The 26567-nt window shown below is 37.9% G+C and overlaps 1 protein-coding gene and 1 pseudogene across 8 annotated transcripts in view; one reads left to right on the forward strand and one right to left on the reverse strand.

The window, feature by feature from the left end:
- The first annotated feature begins 8941 nt into the window (after positions 1–8941).
- Positions 8942–10401, forward strand: LOC122662277 (annotated as a pseudogene).
- A 2235-nt stretch (positions 10402–12636) lies between these two features.
- The window catches only part of LOC122662275 (phosphatidate phosphatase PAH2-like), a 28273-nt gene continuing 14342 nt past the window's right edge, over positions 12637–26567 (reverse strand). For 2 of the 8 annotated variants that reach the window (XM_043857861.1, XM_043857859.1), the window contains 4 exons: positions 14948–15076; positions 14752–14850; positions 14047–14176; positions 12639–12950 (listed from right to left, as the gene is read on the reverse strand). In XM_043857861.1, coding sequence (XP_043713796.1) covers positions 14120–14176; positions 14752–14850; positions 14948–15076 — 285 coding nt within the window. In that variant the 3' untranslated portion in view covers positions 12639–12950; positions 14047–14119. Of the gene's footprint in view, positions 12951–14046; positions 14177–14751; positions 14851–14947; positions 15077–26567 lie in introns of those variants that run through there. The other 6 variants (XM_043857865.1, XM_043857867.1, XM_043857864.1 and 3 more) reach the window with 4 other exon arrangements.

The raw sequence follows: 26567 nt of genomic DNA on the forward strand, positions 1-26567 counted from the left end.
CCACATTACCATTGTAAATTTTGTGGAGTCAATGGCCACTCTGAGTCTAGCTACTTCAAGAAACATGGATATCCTCCAAAGCACTCTTCCAAGGCTGTCGCTTCCTCTCTATCAACACACACTGCTCACTCTCTTGTGGCAACTGCTGCAGCTTCGATGACTACGCCATCCTTCACTACCAAAAAATACCATCAAATCATTTCCATGCTCTAATCTAGTAATGTTACACCATTGGAAAATACCGTAGGTAATGGTTGCAACTCTCCCATCTAGGTCATTGATTTTGGTACCACCCATCACATGAAGCATGGAAATGATTTGAAAGCATGTAGTATCTGACACCATGGAGCATAGAAAGCATGTAGTATCCGAGATTTGATGGTATTGTTCGGTGGTGAAGGATGGCGCAGTGATCGGAGCCGCAACAGTTGCCGTGAGAGAGTTAGTAGTGTGCATTGATGGGGAGGAAGTGGCAACCTTGGAAGATTGCTTTGGAGAATATCCATGTTTCTTGAAGCAACGAGACTTAGAGTGGCCATTGGCCCACATAAGTCACAATGGTAATGTGGTTTATTTCTTTCCTATTCTTTTGTATAAGTATATCACACTCTAATAGAAATATTATCCTTTTCCACAATAGTGATTGCATTCTTAACAATCAAGGGGGTTGTGATTGAGTGTTTCCTGTCTCCGTAGTGTATGCTCTCAGACAGGAGCATACACTACACTTTTGGACCTTGTGTCCATCTCTCTCCTCCCTCTGTGTAATAATTAACCTCCCTGCCCCCTTTTATTATAAGGATAATTTTCTAGATCTATGAGATCAAAAAATGTTAGATTTTATATAAATTAAAATAGATGATTTCAAATATTAGAGGGTTGTGCCTTTTCCTAAATAGCCACTTAAATGATCAATAGGCATGACTATTGGAAGACTTTTTTGAATGGTCATCAAACATGTCTTGTGGGAAAAGACTTATTGATTAGGAGTGTCTTTTGAAGATACCCTTGGTAGTGCCTTCCTCTTATATATATATATAGAGAAGGTATTATCCATTTCCTTAACAATTATTATACAATCCCAACTTCAATTTTGTTTGGTTAATTGAGCACAAATCTGAAATGTTCCGACGTGGCTTAGTAAGCGAGTGCAACGACTACTGTAAAGGCCTATGGGGTTATTTTATCTTAAAGGCTGATTTGCAAAAACCCAGTTTGCATCATAGGGGACGTCAACAGTTCTAAGGAAAGTTTTCGTTAGCAAGACTCAACCCCACTGATTCCTTAAGTTTCACTATGTATTTTTAGATTTGTGATACGATATTTGTTGTTAATCATCAATGTGATCAACTGGGATTATCTGTGGTTCAGATAAGTATTTTATCTCCTCATTTACAATACAAGTTGATGTAAAATAAAATCATAATATGTCATCCGTAGTTGCCGTTAGCCATCATTTCTACATACTAAAACATATTAAATTAAAAAGTTGAAAAATAAAGACTGTATTTGCATTTTTTTTTTTCCGATTAGAGTTTCTTAATTATATAATGAAGATGTTGGTAGTTGAAATATATATAAATACATTATTTTTCAAGCTTCTTAATTAAAGATGTTGTTAGTTGAAATGCATGTGTCTATCATGTACAAACCTTTTTTTTTTTGCTAAAGGTTAGCAAGATTTTAATTGATAAAAGAAAAAATACAAGTTTTTAACGTCCAGGCATTCTCAGACGTTTACAAGGAAACAAGAGATAGGGGAAGAAGGACCCTACAGAAAATAAAATCAGAGGGATCACCTCAACCTAATAGAATCGATATCTCGCCTGACCCATAGAATCATTAGATAAAGCATCCCTAACAGAGGGAGGGAAGCTAAATTTTTTTATTTTTTTATTTTTGGTAAAAGGGAGAAAAGCTAATTACCACCTGAGAAGATACTCCTCTTTTTGCTGCAATCTTCGCAAGGTAATCTGCTATCGGATTGGCTTTCCTAAAGCAATGAGAAATTTTCCAGGAGATATGATTTAAGAATGATTCTAGTGCAATCCACTCTTGTATAATGAACCATGGGATGGATTTGGATGGAACAACACTGCTAACCGCCATCGAATCACATTCGATTCATAACTTTGATATCCCCAACTGTTTGGGCCTTCCAATTCCTTGCAAAACCTCCTCAAATTCAGCAACATAATTTGTTTTAATTCCAATGAACAAACTAAAGGCTGAAATAATGCCACATTGGTCATCTCTGATAATTCCATCCGCACCAGCTCTACCTGGGTTGCCTTTGTCCACCCCCTAGGTGGTCTACACCAAGAAACCTCCCTGATAACTTGAAGCGGTTTAGAGATAATAGGAATATTCAGCCTTCCTGCACAGATCAAGCTTTGGGAATTGCTAATTGGAGTAGTGAAAGAAATGGCACGATCCCTAAACAGACTTAAAGTCATATTGAGGGTGTGGCCAACGTATCGAGATTTTCCATCAAACTTTCTATGGTTTCGTTCTAGACAGAGAACATAGGGAATCAAAATCACACCAATTAACCAAGCATCAGACATGGTGCTCACCTTGGCTTTTCTCTTCTGTTTGCATAAAATAACAACCGCAAGCGTACGGATCAATCGTAGCTACGGGTCAAACTCAAGGAGATATACGCCACCCTATTTTACTCACTTTAAAGTAATGCAAAGTGAACCAAATTAAAGTGTTAAATTAAACTAATTAAACTAACAAATTAACGTGTCCTAACTCACAAGCATCTAACGAATTAAATTGACGTCCTAACATATATCCATCTAACCTATCAAACTAACGCAGATTGGAAGGGATAAATTGCAGTCACACACCACAACGACAAAAAAAAAAAAACAAAAGAAGAAGAAGGAGAATGAAATAGAAGAAGAGAGAATGAGATAGAAGAGAGGGAGAATGAGATTAAGAGTTTAGAGTAAAAACCTGAATGTGCTTGACACAGACTGAAATTGCTTGCATGAATGTAATTGAAGAGGTTGAATACTTGAACAAACCTTACATGGCTTCCTCTTCTAAATCCCCAAGTCTTGTCATCAACTTAGGAACTTAGACTAGAAAGCTTGAAACTAAACTAGAATTATTACAACCATATTGAAGATATAAAATTAAAGCATGAACCAAAAGCATTACAACCATGAAATTGAAAGCATGAAATCAAACTAGAACTTAGAAAGCCAAAAACTAGAAGAAGAGAAGAAGAAATTTCACTAATTAATTGAACTAAAAATTACACTAAAAACTAAATTAAAATTGAACTAGAAACTAACTAAAAACTGAACTAAAAACTAACTAAAATTTAACTAGTTACAACCCAAAGGGCAAGGGGTATTTATAGGGGGAAGGAGAGGAGAAGGGAAAAGAGAGAAGAGGGAAGAAGTAGGAGAAATATTCCTTAAGAGAAGAGAATATATCTCTTCTCTTGCCTTCTTTACATTACTTGAATCCCAAGAAAAAAGAGAAAAATAGAAACTAAGAGATAAAAATCCTAGCTACATAAATCTTCTATTTTTCAAAAAGTAACTTTCTAATTCTAAACTTGTGCTTCCTTTTCTTTGTAGGTGTCTTCTCCAAACAATGAGATCAATGCATCTTTGACTTTTCAACTTTTCATGGATGAGTGAATATTTTTCAAAAGAAATCTATCCAAAGTAGAATTCCAAAAGTGCCCTTGGAAAGTTGGAGGAGACAGAGAAGAAGGGTGACGACTAGGATTCCACTCACAATAAATAAAATACCTATTTTGTCCCTCAAAAAACGTGGAGCATGGAGTGCTTATATAGGCCTCACTATTGCATTCCTTGCGAAAATCACCCAAAATAGACCCAAATTTTGTCCAATTTGGAGTTCGGGAGCCCAAGATATCTCAAGTTGAAGTTGGATTGCTCCAGAGCACAGAATAGATAACTTCTGATAATTGTGCTAAAGCCTCTCGAATCCGAACTTCTATTTTACTTTGTCCCCGATCGATTTTCAATAATTATAAACAAACCCCAGCATGCCATTTTCGCGCGTCGTTACCGAAACGGCCGTAACTTCTTCGTTTCAACTCAGAATCAAGTATCGTTTGAACCGTTGCGAAGCTGACTCGATGGGCTACGCATCCATACTATTGACACCTCAAAATTATGCTAAGGGCACCACTGTACTCATGTTCAAATTTGACTGATTAGTTTGATTCTTTCAGTGCTCAATCCAAACTTGATTTTCTCGACTCCTGGACGCTTTCGGCTACTGCCAAACACCACTAAACAGCTTAAAAATATTTTCTTAGCATCATTTGTTCAATTTTCACAAGAATTCACCTAAAACATGAAAACACAAAAAAAAAAAACCTCAAGTAGCTCCGTTCCAAGTAAAAAAATGCATGCTTTATGACCCTAAGATTTCACACATAAATGTGCTCATCATCTTCCACCATAAAATGAGCTCTTTAAACGAATTGGGGGAATGCCATTGAATACCGAAAAAATCTAGAAAGCCATACCAAACCTCTTTTGAATAATTACATTAAAAAAACAGGTGGTGAGTCAACTTAGAGGCATTAAGACAAAGTCTGTGTCGAGAAATAGCCTGCACACCTTTCAATCTAAAAATCTCTTTGGTTGAAAATTTTCCATTCACAAATCTCCAAGCAAAGCAAGAGTATCGAGGAAAAAGGGATGTATTACAAATCATGCCATACCAGGCAACCCTTGGATTCCGTCTTCTAATATCCTCCGAGGTCGAAAGGACAAAAAATTTCTCTGAAGGGGTTAAATTCCAATAACACTGATCGTCTAGAGGAGGAGACGGCAACTTAATTGATTTGGCCAGGGAAAAAATATCATCAAGAAAAATAGAGGATAGCACGACAATTTCGCCACCTTCGTAGATTTATTCTACAAGTGCCGGACAAAATGTAAAAAGACCCATTTTTAAAATGTCAGTTGGTGGATCCACTTTTTCAAATAGATAAAGTTTAAAAAGACCCATAACTAAAACTTATTGGTGGATCCACTTTTTCAAATAATTAACATCGTACTATTATTATCCCTTCCCCTGAAATCCATTGCCAGATTCATTCAGTTCAGAAGGCTAGAACCTCAAATCCCAGCTACTGTTTGTGTGAGATTTCTGATACCCACTTTTGATTTTACAAGATTTCTTTCCATGGACCATAGTATTGATATTTTAATAACACACAATAAGCTTGAATTGCTTCACCCACTAGTACTTTATGGTGGATTTGTAGAAAAACTCAATCATCTTCTATGCACTTCAAAGGGCCAACACCAGTTCAGATTTGGTTCCAACAACTCTCATCATCATATGTTATGGAGGAATGGTTGTGTTAAAGCCCGTAGTAAATCCATCTTCCAACTTGTTCCAGAAACCCAAAAAAGAGAATCTTGAGTTCGAGCTTCCCATGTATGAACCATCATCATCATCAAAGAATCTAATTCTTGACCTTGCAGTTGTTGGTGGAGGTCCTGCAGGACTTTCTGTTGCACAACAAGTCTCTTGTACTTTATTTCTTGCTTAAAAGCATGTTATGATCCAATTTTGCCTAGCAATAGAAAAATCGACAAGTTCGAACAGACTGAGGTGCCTAATACCTTCCCTGGACCGTAACTTGACCCGTTCCCAGATCAACGGACCATTTGTTCCCAAAAGGGCGTAGCATGAGAGTCATTATATTACAATTTTTGGGTCCTAGACCTTCCTCTAGGTGGTGACTCCCAACATATACATTTCATCCTCTTCTTTCCTCTCTCTCTCTCCTCCCCACGAAAAGAGAGGATTCAAGGTGGAGGACACGTGGCGATCCCCCGCCATGTCATTGTCCTCACAAGTGGTGAGTAGAAATAAGGGAAGAAGAAGAGGACAAAGGCAAATTTGTCATTTCCTTCCCAAACTAACAGAGTTAGTACTCAAGGGTATAGAAGTAATTTTTGAAATTCTAGGGGTGGTAGACCTTATTGTTTGAAGCTCCTAGGGTGGTAGACGTAAATTTCCCTATATATATATATGGTAAAAGATCTCTACTTGGTGGTGTTTCCAACGTCCTCTCACAGGACATCGTGAGATGACGCCTCTGCCCCCTAGGTAGATACCTAGGCGTGCTCACCCATTTTTTTTAGATTAGAGTTTCTTAATTAAATAATGAAGATGTTGGATGTTGGAACATATCAACTCAAATGTATCGGTAGTCATCAACCCATTGCAAACAACCGTTTGGTCGGTTGGTTGGTGGCTTGCCGGTTGGAGTGTATGCCCTCAAGAGGTCAAGGGATCGACTCTAGGGAGGTAAGTACAACAAGCATCAAAAAGTAAATTAAACAACAAAAAGGGAGGTGGCGTAACCCAAATAGTTAAGCCACTTGAATGAACACCAACCGCAGCCAAAGCATTTGCGACAAAGTTGCCCTCCCTTAGAGTATGAGTGAAGGAGCTAGATTTGCTGAATACGAGATGCTAGCATGTTGCATTCAGGTCATCAGATGATGGTTGCGTCAAGGAATAGAGTGATTTACCCTTTTACGACTGTTGATAAGCATTAAGTTATCACTTTCAATAATAATATTTTGGTAACCTCTCAAGACAACTATGATCATGGCTTGTCTCACAGAAAGGGCCTCCGTAACAGCCGAGTGAGCTTCACCAATTCCAACCGAAAAGCCAAAGATGAAATTTCCGAGCTGATCTCTCCCTACACCACCAATCCCTACAGGGCCGTAATTATCGAGACTTGCTCCATCTACATTGATTTTGATGACTCCCATACGAGGGGAGGGGGGGGGGACCAATGTATGGAATTGAGCATTGGGATCTTTGGGTTTCCATTTTCAAAATGGGCAAGCGGTAGCAGCGCTTGAGCACTGCCATTATAAAGTGATGTTAGCAGTACTCCATCAATCTCAACCGTTGAATTATTATCATTTAATCTGAATCGTACATTTTATTAAACACATTACCTGTTCTTTACCCATATAGCCGGTGAACTTTTCATCTCTTTCTTTTTCTTTTTTTGGAAAAATTACATCCTCGTCCCCGGTACTTTGCCTTAATTACACATCCCTCCTCATAGTATAATTAGTTTTTTGATAATGTCCAAACTAACCCTGGGTCATTGTGAGATGACCCATTTACCCTTTTGATTTAATCCCAAACTAACCCTTGGTCCATGTGAATAGACCATTTTACCCTCCTCCCTTCTTCTCCCGCAACCCCTTTTCTGCAAATGGAACCCACCAAAATCCACTTCAATGGATTCAGATTCATGAAGTTAATGGTAAAATCCACTCTGGAGTACAGGGTGAAGATCTCACGGACTCTGGAGATCTTATATCTGATCTCTCCTCTGTCATTATCTGAAACTCAAGAATTGTGAAGAGATGGAGGAGTAATTTCTGATGGCGAGATGGGCCTCCCATGGATCTCTTCTCCTTCAGATGCAGAAATACTACTCTATAGCTGATGCTGCCTTGGAACTTAGGAAGGTTGCGGTGAAAAAAATGAAGATGAGAAAGGAAAGAGAAAAGAAGAAGATTGAGGGAGCTAGGGTTTTTTTTCCAGAGGACACTTGCAAAGTGCAAACACTGTTCAGGTTGCGAATGGAGCATGGACAACTTGTAGTGAATCCTTCACAGAGTCATTTTCAGAAGCAGCAGGCTCTGAATTATGAGAACCACTAATGGATGTTTCTTGAGTTCCAAGCTGAAATGAGAAAAAGCAGGGAAAAAAATCGGAAAAAGAAAAATGAAAAGATTTGAGTCCCAACTGAGAAACTAAAATGTAGGCAAAAAAGTTGAATCTGAAACCTATGCAATCAGATTATGAACATGAATTACAACTAATTATTTTGCTCATTCCTGTAGTAAGAATTTAAGAATTAAATGAGACTTTTTCCTTCTTTTTTTTTCCCTTTAGTTTAAAGCAGAATTTCACGGAAAAACTTGAATTTGTTGTGCATTTCAAATTCTCGAAATTAGAGATCATCAACCCGTCGGAAGTCGGAACGATCGGCGTCTTTTACGACTGATTTTGTTTCCTTCTTTGGCGGTGGAGGAGGAGGCGGCAGTGGTGGTGGTGGTGGTGCTGGCTGTGGAGGAAGAAAATAATGGGTGTTTTAAGGTTGAAGGTGATGAAAAGGGTATCATTGTAATTCTACTTTTGATGTTTTAGAACAAGGGTAATATTGTCTTTTTAAATCATTAACTAACAGCACCCTAACACCGTCAGCCATAAAGGGTCAAAATGTAAGGTGAAAAAACCAAGGGGAGGAATGTGTAATTAGGGCAAAGAACAGGGGAGGGATATATAATTTTAAGTAATTTTTTTGAAGAACAGGTAATGTGTTTAATAAAATAAACGTTTCAAATTAAATGATAGTAATTCAATGGTTCAGATTGATGGAGTACTGCTAACATTTTAAAGTAATGGCAGTGCTCTAGCGCTGCGACCTGTTTTGAAAACAATTGAGTTTATACTTTGAAGATCTTAAGGGATCGACTCTCCTATTAGATTAACCCCACCAACTACCAACTGTTACATTAGAAATATATATATATATATATATATATATATATATATATATATATATATATATATATATATATATATATATATTTAAAGAAGCTGTTAGTTGAAACCCATGTGTCTAGAGCGGTGACAAAGACACAATTAGCCAAAAAGAAAGAGTTTAAAAAGACCCATAATTACAAAAATCAGTTGGTGGTTATCCACTTTTTCAAATAAATTAACATCTCCAGATTCCATCGAGAAGGCTACAAGTCTATAACCTCAACCCAGCTACTGTTTACGTGAGATTCTCTCTTGATACCCTCTTTTGATTTTTCGAGATTTCTGTGATCCATCTCAGATTTCTTTCCATGGCTAGTATTGATCTGTTAATAACACGCAATCTTCTATGCACTTCAAAGGGTCAACACCAGTGCAGATTTGGTTCCAACAGCTCTCATCATCGGATGTTATGGAGGAATATTGGTTGTGTTAAAGCCCGTAGTAAATCCATCTTCCAACTTGTTCCAGAAACCCAAAAAGAGAATCTTGATTTTGAGCTCCCCATGTATGAACCATCATCATCAAAGAATCTGGTTCTTGATCTTGCAGTTGTTGGTGGAGGTCCAGCAGGACTTTCTGTTGCACAACAAGTCTCTAAAGCAGGCCTTTCTGTTTGTTTAATTGATCCATCTCCAAAATTGATCTGGCCTAACAACTATGTCTGGGTCGACGAGTTTGAAGCCATGGATCTTCTTGACAGCCTCGACACAACCTGGTCTGCTTCTGCTGTGTTCATCGATGATCAGACACATAAATATCTGGCTAGACCTTACGGTAGAGTTAATAGGAAGTTTCTGAAATCGAAAATGATGCAAAAGTGCATATCAAATGGTGTCAAATTTCATCAAGCCAAAGTTAATATGGTGATTCATCAGAAATTTAAATCTTTTTTGTTTTGCAACGATGGTGTCACTGTCCAAGCAACTCTAGTCCTTGATGCCACCGGGTTCTCGAGGTGTCTTGTTCAATACGATAAGCCGTATAATCCTGGGTTCCAAGTGGCTTATGGGATCTTAGCAGAGGTTGAAGAACACCCCTATGATTTGGATAGAATGGTTTTATTAGATTGCAGAGATTCACATCTAAACAACAACAAAGAACTGAGAGAAAAGAACAGTAAGGTTCCTACATTTCTGTATGCAATTCCCTTCTCATCATCACACAGGATTTTTCTAGAAGAGACTTCTATTGTTGCTAGACCTGGAGTACCAATGAAAGATATACAAGAAAGAATGGTGGCTAGGTTGAGAGGTTTAGGTATAAAAGTGAAAAGAATTGAAGAAGATGAGAGATGTGTTACTCCAATGGGTGGAACACTTCCTATGTTTCCCCAGAGAGTTATAGGAATAGGTGGAACTGCTGGTATGGTTCATCCTTCAAATGGTTATATGTTGGCAAGAACTCTTGCAGCTGCTCCAGTAGTTGCAGATTCGATAGTTAAGTACCTTAGTTATGAAAGAAGGCGGCTTTCAGGAGATGAATTGTCTGAGAACGTTTGGAAAGATTTATGGCCAATAGAGAGGAGGGGACAGAGGGAATTCTTCTGTTTGGGTATGGAACTTTTGCTTCAGCTTGATTTACAAGGCACAAGGAGGTCTTTTGATGAATTTTTTAATGTAGAACCATATTACTGGCACGGATACTTTTCATCTAGATTGTTTTTTCCTGAGCTTATAGGTTTTGGGATTTCTTATTTATCTAATGCCTCTATATATTACTTCTAGCATAGATTATATGACTAAAGGCACAATTCCTTTGGTAAACATGGTTGTTAACTTAATACAGGATAGAGACTAGAATGGAAGATTGAAACCATTTGGCATCGATCTAAAGGTTTTCTTTCTACAACAATGTCAATGTAACTGCTACTCTCAGTTTTAATGAAATTTTCTTATTTGATCTTAAATTATCAATTTCTGCAACTGAACCTATCCTTTCACATTAACATTAGTACCTTCCTGCCCGTGTTGTCGGAGGCACGAACCAGTGGAACTCCCAATTCTTCTGGCAAGAATGAGTGATCGGAATTTTGGGTTATATGTTTCTACTGCAACAGAAAATTTTTGTTTGTTTCAATGCAGGATGCAGGATTCACTCCATTGCTGTTACACTTGTAGCAGGAAATAGGAATGTTTCCTGCTACCCTATTTCCTGCTACAAGGAGCCAAGGAAATGGAATAATTCACTTCCCCTTTGGGTTCACAAATACCCTCCTAGGTTTTTGAATTTCCTAAAATACCCTTTAAGATCCTATTTCCTTGGCTGCCAGCCTTGTTCCTGCTACAAGTGTAGCAGTAAAATTTTGTCCGAGTCAATATCCATCAATGACATGACCATGGATGGACCAGCTCGGCAGGTCCTAAAAAATCAGCCCAACCGAGCCCAAAGACCCAGCCAGACCGAGCTGCCACATCACCAACTCGGTTCAGCATGTCTAGCCCCTCCTGCACCAACTGTGGATGAGTCAGGAACTCATCTGGCTTCCGTCCTTCTATGAGCACCAACCAATTGCACGGTTGCAGGAGATCTTTCCATTTTTATTATATTGACCATAGGGATTATACAATATAGGAAGATCTATGGATATCATTAACCTTCCTATTTTGAAATTAGAAAGCCCATCAAGGATTCTTCCATATCTTTGGTCTATGTAAATGACAATATTTCCAGCTTTTGTATTTGGAAGGTAATCTTAGCTTGAACAACCAAGATGGAATGCTAACAACAAAAGATCTTTTCCCATTCTTATTTTTTGGAAGGTTGATTAAAGGAAGAATTTCTCCGTTTTTGAAGCTGACCTATATTCTAATTTTTGATTTGGAAAGATGAACAAGTGGTAGTTGAAGGAGATCATGGACTTGTTCTATTTTCAGCAAGCAGAGAAGATTTGGAGGATTTGGCCTTGAAGCTTCCCAATAATAAATAAGGAAAGAGATCTTGACCGGTTCAGTTTTTAAGAGATTTTATTTTCAGGAAATAAAGTAGAGATATATTGTACCAAGGAACCTACCTTGGTAAAGATCTCCTTGATCTTCAACAAAAAAAAAGTCTCTTTGATTAGACTCATTTTCTCTATGAAATGTGACCCGTAGGATTTAATAGGCTTAGAGATTAGAAATAGGGTTTAGTTTTTCTTATAAATTGTAAAAGCTTTGTTCATTATAATGGTTAATGAAATAGAAGAATTGAATTTGCTTCGAGCAAACACCCTGAGTGTATTAAACCCTTGAAACCTAGAAGAGTTTCACCACAATCTAAAAAACTGTAGCTTTCCCTTGTGATTTCTTTTGTTCTTGTGTTTGTTTTGCTCGGTTGCACACCTAGAAGATTGTATCTTGACTCTTCTGATCCATAGCTTCCACAAACGAGGTTGCATGTGTTTGTTTTGCTCGGTTGCACACCTAATAGAGTGTATCTTGATTCTTCCGATCCATTGCTTCCACAACACTGTCGCATTATGTAGTTGCGATATTATCTACTAGCTCAAGGTTTTCTGTTCCATGGTAATAAGGATGAATGGATGTAAACCAGCATTGGTCTGTAACATTTGTTATTGGATCAATCAATCCAACTTTTAGCATTGCTGGGACCTTTTGTATTCTGAGTTTTGGGCTGAAATTGGCTACTTCCCTTGCATGTCATATCAATCACAATGGAGATTAACCATTCATTCTAAATTATATGTGAATTATTCATAAGGATAAAGTTTAAAATCCAAAATTTTGGGCTTAATTATTCATTTCATTGTGAATTATTTGCTAACCCTAAAAATTTAAAAAAATTTCAAACTGATTTAGTTTTGGTTTAGAATTCTGTCGAAATAAGTTTTTGCTGCAATATTTAACAATTATTGAGTCTACAAAGATTTAACAAATAATTAAGAATATAATTGATTTGAAAATTTTGGACTCTACATGTTCGGTACTTTCAAATAAATTATATATTGATAACAAAGTAGATTTTCACCCGTCCAAGCTGAGTTACATGGACCACTCACAATACCGATATCAATGTAAAGTGAATAAATGAATATAATAACTTGAACAATAAGCATATGTTGGTACATATGAGGTGACAAATTGCTTTTGCATGTAGAAACAATGATACAAGTATATATGCCCATTCATTTTTAATAAGCTTACCCATCAATGCTTACAGTGTTCATGGGGTTGCATGAACACAGCTTTATAAATTTGACTAACCTAGTTGAGAATACCCTTGAACCCATCTAAGTATCTAACAGAAACTATTCTGTACAACATTTTCTGCCACCAACTATCAACAAACCCAAGCACAAATAATCGCTCGAGTTCGCCTCTGTTGCCACCTCTCTATTAAAAGTTTGGCTGCACATAATCCCACGACTGTTAGCAGTGTCAAGTGACTAATCATGACAAGAAGTATCTTCCTAAAGAATTAATCATAACAATGCCAATATAAATCACATGGAAAAAAGAGTATGAGGTCCTCATTCGAAGTCAAAATTTCAAATTTCATTCTTCAAGGTTCCTTTCGTTGTCAAATGGTTCCAATGAAGAGTAAAATCTACTCTCCAATCACAGATTTCAACCCACTGGTTCTAATGCAAAATGAAGGAGACACTCAAGTTACTTAACCAGGGCTTTATTTGCCCAAAGATGTAAAATAAGCAAATCACTGAATTTATAAGGAAAAGGCAGTTTTCTGTTTGAAGCAGTTTACAAGTGAAAATTTTCCTGTAAGTGGCGAAGTTAGTAAGTGAATATTCCCTGCAGTGAAGTATATTCAGATTTCCAGAAAAATAAGTATAGCCCACACACACAGTTATGGGATTTTCTTATTGACACCCCTAAGATGTCGATCGATTTGTAACCTTATTTTTTTACCCTTCTATTATAACACTAGTATTTTTTCCAATGAGGGTAAAGACTGTCATTGCACATGTATAATGATAATTCACATTCAATTATTTTTGAAATCCCTTTTATACACCTAACTTAAAAAACTTTTGGGAATAAGACAAGATGCGATTAAATGAAGGTTTCAAGTTCTAAATACAACTATATATATATATATATATATATATATATATATATATATATGGGCGGAAGTTCTCTGTGCAGCAGCGCAAGCTATGCCCAGACACATGGGCTGCCCATTCAGGGGGGCAGGGTGGTCATTTCGCCCACCCTCATGTATCTAGGTGCAGTCTACGCTGCTGCACAGAGAACATTTGGCATATATAAATATATATGTGTGTGTGTGTGTGTGTGTGTTTTAGTTGGCTGGTATTGAAAGATGCTATGGTGTGGAAAGGCCTTTTGTTATTTTCAGTTTCTTGCGAAAAATGGTAACTTGGTAGGCTTGAGATGTAAAGTCTCTCCATTATAAATGGCAGAAAATAATGACTACTTGATCTTCAGATTGAAGCAGTTGCAGGAACCTAGAAAACGGGAAACCTACCAGTCTGAATTCTGGAATCAAAATGCTGACATCCTTCTGTCCGGCAAGAAACCAGTAATTCTCTTCAGAATCTTTAAACATTGATTTTTGGAAGAGGCATTTTCCAGTAATTCCATGAATTGAAGTCCTCCTGGTGTCAAACACTAGACAAGTGTTAGTTTTAAATTAAGAGCAACATTATGTAAAGCTTTTTAAGGATTTAAGTTTTATTTTTCAGTAATACCATGAGTAGAAATCCTGGACTCACACATGATATGAGCATCAGTCCATATAAATTTAAATTAGGCCAAAAAATTTGAGGACATATTTCTAATTTATCTGATTTGTAGAGCTGAGGAAAAGACAAAGTTGGATGACCAGATTCAAAAACAGATCCAACATACTGCAGTACAAACAGGAGCAGGAAAGCTATAACCAAAGGGTGCATCACCCTTCTTTCTGTTATTCATGTCTGAAAAGATGGGACCGAGTCTCAGCCGAGTTTCTTCTCAACCAAAACTGGTCCACATTTCTTTCCTAAGAGCTTGTAATCCAGTCTTGGGGGTGTGTTTACTTCCTTTAAAGATATTTCTATTTTCAGACAGAAACCAATTAGCCAGCAGAATTTCCTGCTCCTTGTCAATCTTCACTTGAAATCATATTACTATCATTGTTGAAAGGACGCAGAACAGTAAATGCATACACAGTACAAGTTTCAAATTAGACCTGTTCAGCGGAGGACTTGGCTGGAAACATTCCATTCACAAGTGTATGAAGAGATGTGTATGACTTTGTGTCAACCCAATGGTTTACAGCAATCTGACCCTGAAAACTCCACCATTAAGAGAAGTTAGGATGGTTAAGAGCTTCTCCCTCATCAACATCTGTTTCACTTAGCATTAAGGGCATTGAGAAAAATTACCTTAGGATTAATGGTGAAGATTTTGCCTTTGGGAATTCCAACCTTAAGATAGCTGATCTCATCAGTATATCTGTTTCCAAAGCCAGCATAGAATGGATTGCAATCTGGAGGAAATAATGCCCTGATATTCTGGAAATTTAAAAAGCTGATCATTAAAATCAAACTTGTTTTCTGGAAATACAAATTTCATTTTCAATGTTAATAATTTATCACACTACCTTCCAATTGTGTAGTTAGACAGACAGAGAGGGGGCAGAGAGAGATACCATACAACTGTTGGCGGCATAATACAAACATACTAGGGAAAAGCAATCTACAGACAAACAGGAGTCCTAAACTTTTTTTTTTTTGGATAGGTAGGCCCCAAGGAGAGTTGAACTCACGACCTTTTAATTGTGAGGTGTTGGTCCTTGCCAACTGAGCCAACCCCTTCGGGGAGTGCTATACTTGGACATACAGCTAGTGCACTCAGTAGTACAATGTGTACACATACAACAAACAAGTGCCTCAGTAAGTAGCACAGTGGTGAGATTGTAAGTAAGATCAGAACTCAGACTAGGAAACCAACACACAAAATTCTGATTTGGAGAGTTAGCTCCTTGATCGATTCATCCAAAAAGAGATTATGTTTATAGGTAAGTTGTACATTATACAAGTACAAAAATACCCTTATCCTAGAGGGTATAGGATAAAACACTTGTACACAAAAAATCATCAGAGAAACTACAAAACAAACCTCATCTTTACACCCCCCCTCAAACTGATGTTGGGTGGACAACATAAGTTTGATTACAAGATAGTGATGGCAAGCAGAACACATAGCTTTGGTAAAAATGTCAGCAGTCTGATGAGTAGAAGCTATGCAGGGAAGAGAAATGAGATTTGAGGATATTTCTCACGGATTGAAGTGACAATCAACCTCAATGTGCTCTGTGAGCTCATGAAATTCTGGATTGAAGCAATGAGAATGCCGCCAGAATTATCAGCATAGAGAGGTGTAGGCTCCAAAAAGGAAATAGATAAGTAATGGAACAACCCATGAAGCCAAACAATCTCACTACAAACCAATGACATGGAACGCTATTCAGCCCAAAAGCAAAAGACGTGGAAAGTGCATGTTGCTTCTTAGATTTCCAACAAATAAGGGAGACACCAAGAAAGCATACCAGCCGGAAGTAGAGTGTCGAGTGTCCAAACAACAAACCCAATCAGGGTCAGCATAGGAACACACCTGAAGTGAAGAGGAAGATGAAAAAAACAAACCTTCTGTTGGTATACCTCACAAATAGCAAATAATATGATGAGCAGCAGTGAGGTGCAACTGACAAGGCGATGAAACAAACTGTCTGACAATATGGACAATATAAGCAATATCAGGATGGGTCAAAAGCGGAGCTCGCTGCTTGCTGGTTTTTCCATCATCCAATCCACAACAAATCATACAAAACCTGGCGAAAAAGAAGCATACGAAGAAAGGCCTCGTCTACAATCACCCTACAGTCGACCTGGTCTAGGACCACCCCTGTAGTTTTCTTCGCTTGCTTCATAATAAGATAAATAAGGCTTCCCACGAGCTGTTGAAATGTAGTAGGATCAGAAAGAGGATCTCCAACTTGCTTAGTGATGGATTTTGGGGAATTGAACTTATGTCAATAAGACACAAGCCCTCTTTATTTATAATAGAACTTATGAATTACAAGTTACAATTATACCCTTAGGGCAACACCAACTAAACCCTAATGGACAATGTTGGAACCGCTTCCTCTAAAAGGCCGACCTTGTAGGAAAGGGAGGAAACATTATGTATATCATACAGGAGCTCTAACACGGAGGACTATCCAAAGGGGGACATGGGTGGATAAATAATTCAATAGACAAATGCCCTTGTACCCATATTACAACACTCCCCCTCAAGTGGGTGCATAGATATCAATCATGCCCAACTTGCTAACAATAGAAACAAAATTCTTAGTACTCAGTCCCTTGGTAAATATACGTCAGCTAATTGACTATCTGATGGGACAAATGGGATACAGATAATTCCTTGCTCTGATACCAAATGTTAGGTACTTGACCGATACTCCAAAAGCTCCAGAACTAAATGTTCCATGGGCACAGGATGGACCATAGCAGTACGGCGGCTGTCCTCAGAGTGTACCATAGTATAAGCCTGCTCAATAGTAAGGAAAGGATCCCTATTAAGGACATGAGCCCTAATCTGGTCGAACTCCATGTTTAGGCCAGCAAGAAAGTCATAAACACAGAGCTTATCTTCCCACTATCTGAGAGCAACAGTGTCTGTATTGCAGGTGGCAGAAAACGCCCATAAAAGTCTAACATTTGCCACATACCTCGCATGGTAGTGTAATATGGTAGGACAATAATAACTCTTTCTGTTGTAGATTATTGACCTTCTTCCTTATTTCATAGCATTGTGCATCATTACCAACTTGGGAATAGGTTTCCTTTGCAGCCCCGCAACAGTGTCAAGGAGAAGATATCCCTGGGAAATGGTAGGATCCATAGAGTTGAGGAGATACAATATAACAAGGAAATTGTTAGTATCCCATTTAATTTGAGTAGGACCAGCAGCATCAGGCTTGACAAAATCCTGATGTCAAGGAGAAGATATCCCTGGGCAATGATAGGATCCATAGAGTTGAGGAGATACAACATAACAAGGAAATTGTTAGTATCCCATTTAATTTGAGCAGGACCAGCGGCATCAGGCTTGACAAAATTCCCTGTAAGGTGGCCAGACATACCACGGGAACCCACAGTAAGAGAACAAGATCGAGACCACATCAGGTAGTTGCTCCCATCGAGCTTGACGAAGCTCATAGGGAATGAATGAAAGTTGCGGTCATGCTGTAAGACTACTCCTTCCTATCTAGTAGATGCAGTCGACATCTCCAACATGGTTGTTGATCACAGAGATATGGGTAACAAAGAGATCCTACCACATGAAAATCTTTAAAAAACTAAAACGGAGATTTAGATCATAAGGATGCAAGGAGCCCTTGGTGGGAAAAAAATCACCACCAAAGGAAAAGAGGAAAGGAGAACAAGGCGGTAGCGGGGGCTAGCGGCGGAGGTAGAGGCTTACAGAAAAAAACCAAGAGAGAGGGGAAGACGGGGGGGGGGGGGAGTATGGTGGCGTAGAAAACGAGAGGCCGAGGGAGAGAAAGAGAGAGAGAGGGCGGCACTGGGTGGTGGTGCTGAAATCGAGAAGGAGAGAGACGGTGGCAGAAGGCGGCGGTGGCTCTAGGGCTTCATTAGGGTTCGACTCCCAATGTCGTTGCTCTGCTCTGATACCATGATGGATTTTGGGGAATTGAACTTATGTCAATGAGACATAAGCCCTCTTTATTTATAACAGAGCTTATGAAGTACAAGTTACAATTATACCCTTGGGGTAACACCAACTAAAACCTAATATACAAATATACCCTTGTACCCATATTATAACACTTAGAATATTTAACATTAACTTCCATAGAAGTATCAATCTTCTTATCATCAGTCAAGTTGGTCAGTTTAATCAGATCTAAGACATCTTTTTGTTCATTAACCGAGTAACCACGATTAGAGTAGTGAACCTCTAGTCTAAGGAAATATATAATAAAACCCAAATCCAGTTGGAAGTTAAAGAATGCACAAGAACAAGGAGAACAGAGAAGATGGTGGAATGTTGTATGTTGGAGTGATGTCTCGTCCACACTTATATTACTTCATTAATAATATGAATTATGAAAGAAATTACATACACCTCCCTATTGAGGTAAAAGGTAAAAAAGGGAAATTACAATATAAGGCAACTAGTTAACAAACTAGTTCCTAAAATACCTTTACTACACACACTCTAACAAATCCTTCATTTTGAAGGAATAACTCAGGATAGATTTCAGTGTAGTAATAGCCTCAGTATCATCTCGAGTGATAAGAATATCATCCACATATACGGTTGTAAATGGATAGCCGAAAATCCGAATCCGATCCGAGTTCGAATCCATTTAGGAGGTTCCGAATCCGGAATTTTGGTTTCCGGAAAATATCCGACTCTGTCCGAAAGCTAATCGGATTCGGATTCGGATTCGGATATTCCTATTCGGAGTCGGATAATTTGTTATCCGATTATAAATTATGATTATTTAATATTTGTTATAAAAATATATTAATATTACTATATTACCCTTATTATTAGTGTTTTTATAAGGTTATTTTTGTCATATCAAGGGCTCAAGGTTATTTTTGTAATATCAAATCATCCTAACTCTTAACCTAATCGTGAAATCCCAAAATCCTTATTCTCTTGAATCTCTTCCTCCCTCTTTCACTCTCGATTCTCAAGCTCTCAGCGGCGCCGGCACTCAGCAATCAACCCTCAAGCTTCAAGGTTACTCACTCAGTCACTCTTGACGGCACCGGCAACGGCACTCGGCCACTCGCACAACCCTCTCGACTCTCGCTTTGGACCAATTAGGTATTCTTCTTCTTCCTTATCTCTTTGTTGGTTCTGTCTCTGCTCGATCTCTTCTCTTTGCTCTTTTTCCTGTTTTTTTCTTTTCACTGGTCGAACTGTTGGAGTCGAGAGGGGGGAGGGGTTGGGGAGATGTCTCAGATGGGGCTGCTATAGATGATTTAATAGGTCTCTCCATTAGAGTGAACTTGGTTTTGATCCACTTGAAGCTGCTACGAACAGAGGACTTGAGCTTACCTTCCATGGTGAGAACGTTGTAACTTGTAACTTGTAAGAGGCCACACGCTTCTTACGCTGCTCTGGGTCGCTCGATGTGGTGAATCCATTATCCTTATTGGTAGGACCATTGAAGTTGTAGGACTTGGATCGATCCTCAAACCCAAACCCAATTCCACTATAAGACGAGGAGTACTCTGGGTATGATCTGCACTTCTCCATATTGATAGATAGATATGTAGCAGAGAGTTTTCCTTAAAAACTGAAGACACCCTCAGCCCCTCAGAAGAGAAGAAGAGCGTTGGGTGTCCCTTATATAGGGAAAGCCCGTGAGTGAGAGAAGGGGTAATGGCAATAGATGGTTAATGGACGGTGAAGATAAAGTGGGGTGGGGTTTTTTTTTAAAGAAAATGAGGAGGGAAGGGAGAGTTGGAGAGAAAGATTGTGTGGCATCATGTGTGATGTTGGAGCGGGGACTTGACTTGGAGACGCCAGAAGAATTACACACTTCATAAATGCTTCCGGACAAGGGACACAAATTAACTTGTCTGCTTCTATTTGGGTTTACATTTATATAATGCATCTATATACAGATTCTTTTCTTCTTCTTCTTTTTGGTTTGATTGAATGCATGTATATATAGATCGATATAAAGATATATGTAACCAATCATCTTACCCACATAGCTCATATCATGCTTGTCCATGCACGCTTGAGAGAGAATACTGACTCAAGCTGAGGCCTAGTTAATTTCTATCCATCAGATTAGAATCCATGTATATTTAATTATGAATTCCATCTTTGATCCCAAGAAAAAAATAGGTCTCTCCATTAGAGTGGTCTATACAAATGTAAACACAGTAGAAGATAATAAGATTTAATCTTCCATTGTTTTAGATGACCTTTCTATTTGCAAATTCCTGTTTGGAATTTTTTTTGAATACATTATTTACTGAAGTGCAGTTATTTTTCTTCTTGCGATCTATCTTCTATCTTTTGACTTTCAAGTTTTTCTTCAAACATTGAAGAAGTGACCATGAATTACCATGATACACAGTAGTGTACGGGACTGACTGATGTGGACAGTAAGGTCCATTGAGAGTGATAATTATTTACATTTTGACTATCTTCTATCTCTTGATGTGCATTATTATTTACATTTTCTTTTTCTCCGAGTCTTGGTCAATTGAGTGATAAGTTGATGTTAGTCTCTTTTTAGATGGCTGCCTTTATCCGGAATTATTGTGGTCTCCCTCGAATATCACTCATGTACATTTAATGAGATGATATCTTGCAATTAAGTTATCCACATTTAGTAATTTATTCAACTTACCTCAAGAAGGCTTTGCTATTTGTTTATGTGCATTTTTTACCATTCTTGAGCCCTGTGAATTTTTTGAGTAATTGCTAATTGAAGCATAGGTACATGTTTAAATCCATGTGAGAGACATGAATTTTCTCTAGAGATCCCAAGTACATCCTGTTTAATTTTTCTCTCTTCCCTCATTTGTTTTTAGGTTGAATAATCTTGATTCAAGATTGAGTTTTGGAAGACTTGAGCAAGGAGCAAGAAGTGCCCAAGAAAGTGGGAGTGTGGGTTTCTCTAAGAGGTAGGCTACTTTCCTTGTCAAATTTCTAAAAGTAGTCGTGGGTTAATATTGGTTTTGAAGATATATTTGGTTGAATATTTCGGTTTTAGAGTTTTAGTTTTGTAATTATGTTCTAATATGTGTATTTGTAGTAGATATTTGACAATGCTACTATTTTTTTTTAATTATTTGTTGACACTTGATAATTGTCTAACTGTAGAGATTAGAAAAGAATGATCTTCATTGTAGTACTGCATCAGCTACTACACCTGGCAGTGGTGTTGCTCCATCTAGTACTAATGATAAGAGGAGTGATAATGTCATTTTGAATGAGGAGACAAGTCCAAATAAAAAGAATGAGAAAGGGGGGGGGGGGGGGGAAAGTACTCGTGTAGATGGAGCACAAACACAAAGCTCACAACCCAAACATTGAGGTGACTTATTGTGGTGATGGGTTGCTACTAAGAATCAATGGGCTCATTTCTCGAAGTAACTTATAGATATTGCTCTTACCATTTAATAAAAGTTTATTAATAGATTGTGAATTAAGTAGATAAGATCATTTGCTAAGGCTTGTCATATTTTTATTGCAGGCAGACGGCTTCCAATTTTCATTGGTTGGAGTTGTTATCAATGGAGCTTCGTTGCTTGAAGCACAAACTAATGGCAAGCTTGTAGAGTATTCAAATGTGAAATCTTATTTACAAGGGTATTAGTGTAATAGTTTATTTTCGGTAGTTTAGTTTAGAATTGCAAAATACTATGGTGTTTGTCTTTGAACAAGGTTTTGCTAGTTTTTTTACTTTGAACTCATGCTTAAGGATTTGTTGAACACATGAAGAGCTTCATTTTGGGGTTTGATTTGAAAATCACAGGTTCAATCTACACGATTGTCATTTTGAGCTTTATTACCTACATTTGGTGCTATTTACCATAGGTATAGTCTTCAAATGACAATGGTGTAAAAAACTTCAATTTGAGGTTTGATTTGAAGATAACAAAATCAATCTATCCACTATTTTTCCATCTATTAATGATAATCCAATTTAAAGAACAAAACACTACCTTTCTAAGAATAGGCAGCAGTTTAATAAAACAGGTAATCGGAGTCGGAAATCGGAAATCGGAAATCGGAAATCGGTAATCGGAGTCGGAAATCCATGAGTATAATATTCACTAATCGGAGAGTTTATCGGATCGGATAGTATCTGGATATCCGATAAACTCTCGGATTCGGATACGGTAATGCTTTTTAAATATCCGTCGGATATCGGATCGGATTCGGATAGTGCATTCATTAAACGGATTCGGATTCGGATTCGGATTCGGATAGTAGTGAATCCGAGCCGAATCCGAGCCGTTTACAGCCCTATCCACATATAACAAGAGAAACAACATACCTTTAGGAGAAGAATGAAGAACAATGAGTAATCACGGTAAGTCTGAGTAAAACTAGTATGAAGAATCACTTCCTAAAAACGTTCAAACCAAGCCCTAGGAGCTTGTTTCAAACCATATAGAGATATCTATAGTTTATATAGAGCGATCATGAGATAGTCCAGGAGAGGGCCACATATATACAGTTTCCTTCAAATTACCATGAAGAAAGCATTCTTTACATCTATTTGAAAAATAGGCCATTGACGGACAGTAGAAAGAGCTAAGATTACACGAACAGTCGCCATCTTTGCATAGATGCCAAAGTCACAGAGTAATCAATACCATCTTCTTGTTTAACTCCATGAGTGGCCAAGCGAGCTTTATACCTATCAATGGGACCATCAGATTTGAACTTAATAGAATATACCCAATGACACTTGATGATCGGAGTATTCGGGAGCGTAGGCACAAGATCCAAAGTGCCATTTTCTAACAAAGCCTGAAGTTTAGAATCCATAACCTCTTGCCAACAAGAAATACGATGGCCCTGTTGGTATTATTTTGGAATAGAAACAGAATCTAGAGATAAGAAAAAAGAAATAACAGGATCCAACGGAGCAAAAACAGAGCAAATGATGTGAAAGGATCTAGAGAAGATAGCAAATCTGCAGAAAAGTAGCTGAAAATCCATACCAATGAGAAGGGTTAGAAACCCTGGTGGAACGATGCAAAATAGGATTAGAAGAAGAAATCATAGCTCCCACAAAAAGAACAACAAATGAAGAAATATTAGTTAGGAAGAAGAGGTAGAAATTACCTCAGGAGTAGAGCAGTTGGAGGCATCTGTTGACGTCGGCGTTGATACACACGAAGAGAGGTAGAGGAAGGAAAGAAACTGATGAAATAGGGGAAGCCATAATATGAGTATGTTATGTGTGTCACGAATTCTTGTACCCGTTTCGAAGTTTTCCCCACTCTGACGTTTTTGGTGGCGACCTGAAAGGGAAATTTTGTGAGGTCCGTGATGGTAGCGGAGGTTTGTGATGGCGGCTCGATAGATTGACCCGACTTGGAGGATTATTTCTCGGTTTCATTGTCTTGTTGTGTAAGAAAGAGAAAAAGTAAGATTTGGGGGGGTTTCGAGTTAGTGTTTTCTGGGGAGAGTTCTTGCTGCGACCTTTGGGTGTTCTTGAGAGATCTCCATTGTATATTCTTCCATCACATAGTGAATCATATACAGCTTCGCCCGTGGATGTAGCACATCATATTGGTGTGTGAACCACGTTAAATCTCTGTGTCATCTTTGCTCTGTTTTTGTTTTCTTCGTGTTTCTTGGTGTCTGTGTTAACAGAGTATAATAGAAAATATGCTCCATAAAAACAACATGAAGAGAAATACTTAAGCAACGAAGAGATGGATCATAAAAGATAAATCCTTTTCGTTCAAAATTATAGCCTACAAACACACATACATAGCAGCATGTGGAAGAGAGCTTGTATTTATGTTTATAGATATCTGATTCCATGTATCACAGTGCATAAAACAATATATACAAACCAATAGAAAATATAGAAAAAGAATCACATTATCTTAACTTATAAAATTATAAAAATATGAAAACAAAATCCAATAATGTAATTTAATCGGATAGATGGACACAAAGATATATTTCAGACATTTTATTACCGTCGGATTGCTAAACGAATCGGATAAGAATCGATCGGATAGGGGGATTATCATATTCGTATCCAATTAGTTTTCGGACGGATTCAGATTCTCCTAAACATAAATGAACGCAGATTGAATACGGATTTTCGAATATCCGTTGACATCCTTAATTGACCAGAGGTACCATTTTTCGGAGGTTTCCCTACGCTCAAAGATAATATGGCCATCTTTCTTAAAGTAAATAAAAAAACTCCGCTTCTTACAGTGATAAGTAGTATGACCGGCCATCTTACTTCATAACATTGTACATGGAAAAAAATCAGGAGGAAGACTTAGATTTGGACTTGTTGGAGAAGAACACAACGCCATCCTTCTTCCTAGCAAGTGCAGTCTGTGTAATAATCTGAGTTTCTTCCCAAAGCAATTCCCTTAGAACCAAATCCATGTTAGGGAGAGTACCCCTATTGAGGATGTTAGCTCGAACAACTTCTTAGTCTACACGCAATTTCATAAGAAAATGCATAACCTTTCTCTTAACGTGCATCTTTTGTAGAGTACCAACACAACAATCAGATAAGCTTGTTCCCATATGAGCATATTTATATCACTCCATAAAGTCATAAAACCAGCATAATATTCCTAGATAAATTAGACAACATGGACACCAATTGAGGGTGGCGTCAGATGGGGGCTCATAGATAAGAGGTGGGGGTTTCACAAACACTGATAAAAGAAGCAAAAAGCTCACGGGCAGGGGGTGTGACGACTAGCAAAGGAGCAGAAGAACAGTGTCGCAGATGCACGGTGTTGCAGTGGTAAGATGTAGCCAACAAAAACGGCTGGGTCAGCGTAGGAGTGTGTTAACAAAGGTGCAAGGGGCTGCAGCAGTGAATCGTAGCTCAAAGACAATCAATGCCGGAGATGATCAGAGAATCGAGATACACAGCAATCGGATCTGATACATTGTCAGTAAGATCATAACTAAGACTTGGAAACCAAAATACGAAATTCTGATTTGGAGGGTGATCTCCTTGACCGATTCACCCAAACGAGATTATATTTATAGGTAAGCTGTACATTAAACCAAGTACAAAAATATCCTTATACTTGAGGGTATATGATACAACACTTGTACACAAAAATACATCAGAGAAACTACAAAACTAGTCTTCATCTTTACTGTTGAATCTAAAAGGTCCTAATTATATGATATGAGTTTTGGATATGAAAACCATTGTTTGATGTGTGTTTGGGTGTACTAACATGTGTTTAAAGTGCTAAGAGATTTATGTTACCCAAGAATTTGAGGTGGAATCATTGAAGACAAAGATGACATGTTGATTGAAAGATGAACTGTTGAGGACGGATTTCCTTGAGCTGAAGTCACCCATCCTTGGTGTTGAAAGATTGAAGAGCTGAAAGCTACATCAAGCTGGAGAATCTTCCAAGACAAATTATTAGAATTAATCCTAAATGATTTATCTTTGTAATCCTAATGTACATGATCCACAAGATGTGAAAAGCCCAAAGAAAATGACATCAAAAGGACCTAAAAGGAAAACCCAAGAAACTAGGTGGTTTTGACTTAGAAAAATGTCATCACGGTCTTCCATGAGAAGTGACGGACAACTGTGCCTAAATGAGGAATTGAAGAAAATTCTAAGTCACCACGGACGGACAACCATGCTTAAAAAGAATGATCCACGGAAGTACCTAACAGTCTTCCGTGAGAAGCTTCTGCGTATGTCCGAGAGCTATTCTACTAAATAATCTCAGGACGGATGATTGGAGGTCTTCCATGACCAATTTTTGTCTGAACCTGAGAGTATTAGTCTTGAGTCACGGTCTTTAGTGATAACCGTGCTATTTTCCGTGCAATAGAATTTAATGCTGCGTGGTTAAGCTTGGATTGAGTTTTGACTTGTTATTAATGAACCACTTGTGTGAGATTCCTAAACATCTTCATTGATGTTGAGGAGCTCCAACAACTAGTTTTTCTTGGTAAATACATGTTGAATATTGGAGACTAAAATGATTTAAATACTTCCAACAAACTTTGAATAGAAGTGGATCTCCAACAGTTAGTTTTCCTAGGAAATACAAGGATGATTCAAAACCATTTGAATGGAAAACTTAGCTTGACTCTAATAGCTAGTTTGTTGTCTATAAATAGATGGAGTCATTTGGTGTCAAGAATTAATAATAAACACAAGCATACAAGGAGATATATTGATACATCATCTTGAGAAGAGCTGTGATTTGAGCTAATTCGTCTACATTATCTTGA

This window comes from Telopea speciosissima, chromosome 5 (genome assembly GCF_018873765.1).
Source record: "Telopea speciosissima isolate NSW1024214 ecotype Mountain lineage chromosome 5, Tspe_v1, whole genome shotgun sequence".
NCBI classification, from domain to species: Eukaryota; Viridiplantae; Streptophyta; class Magnoliopsida; order Proteales; family Proteaceae; genus Telopea; species Telopea speciosissima.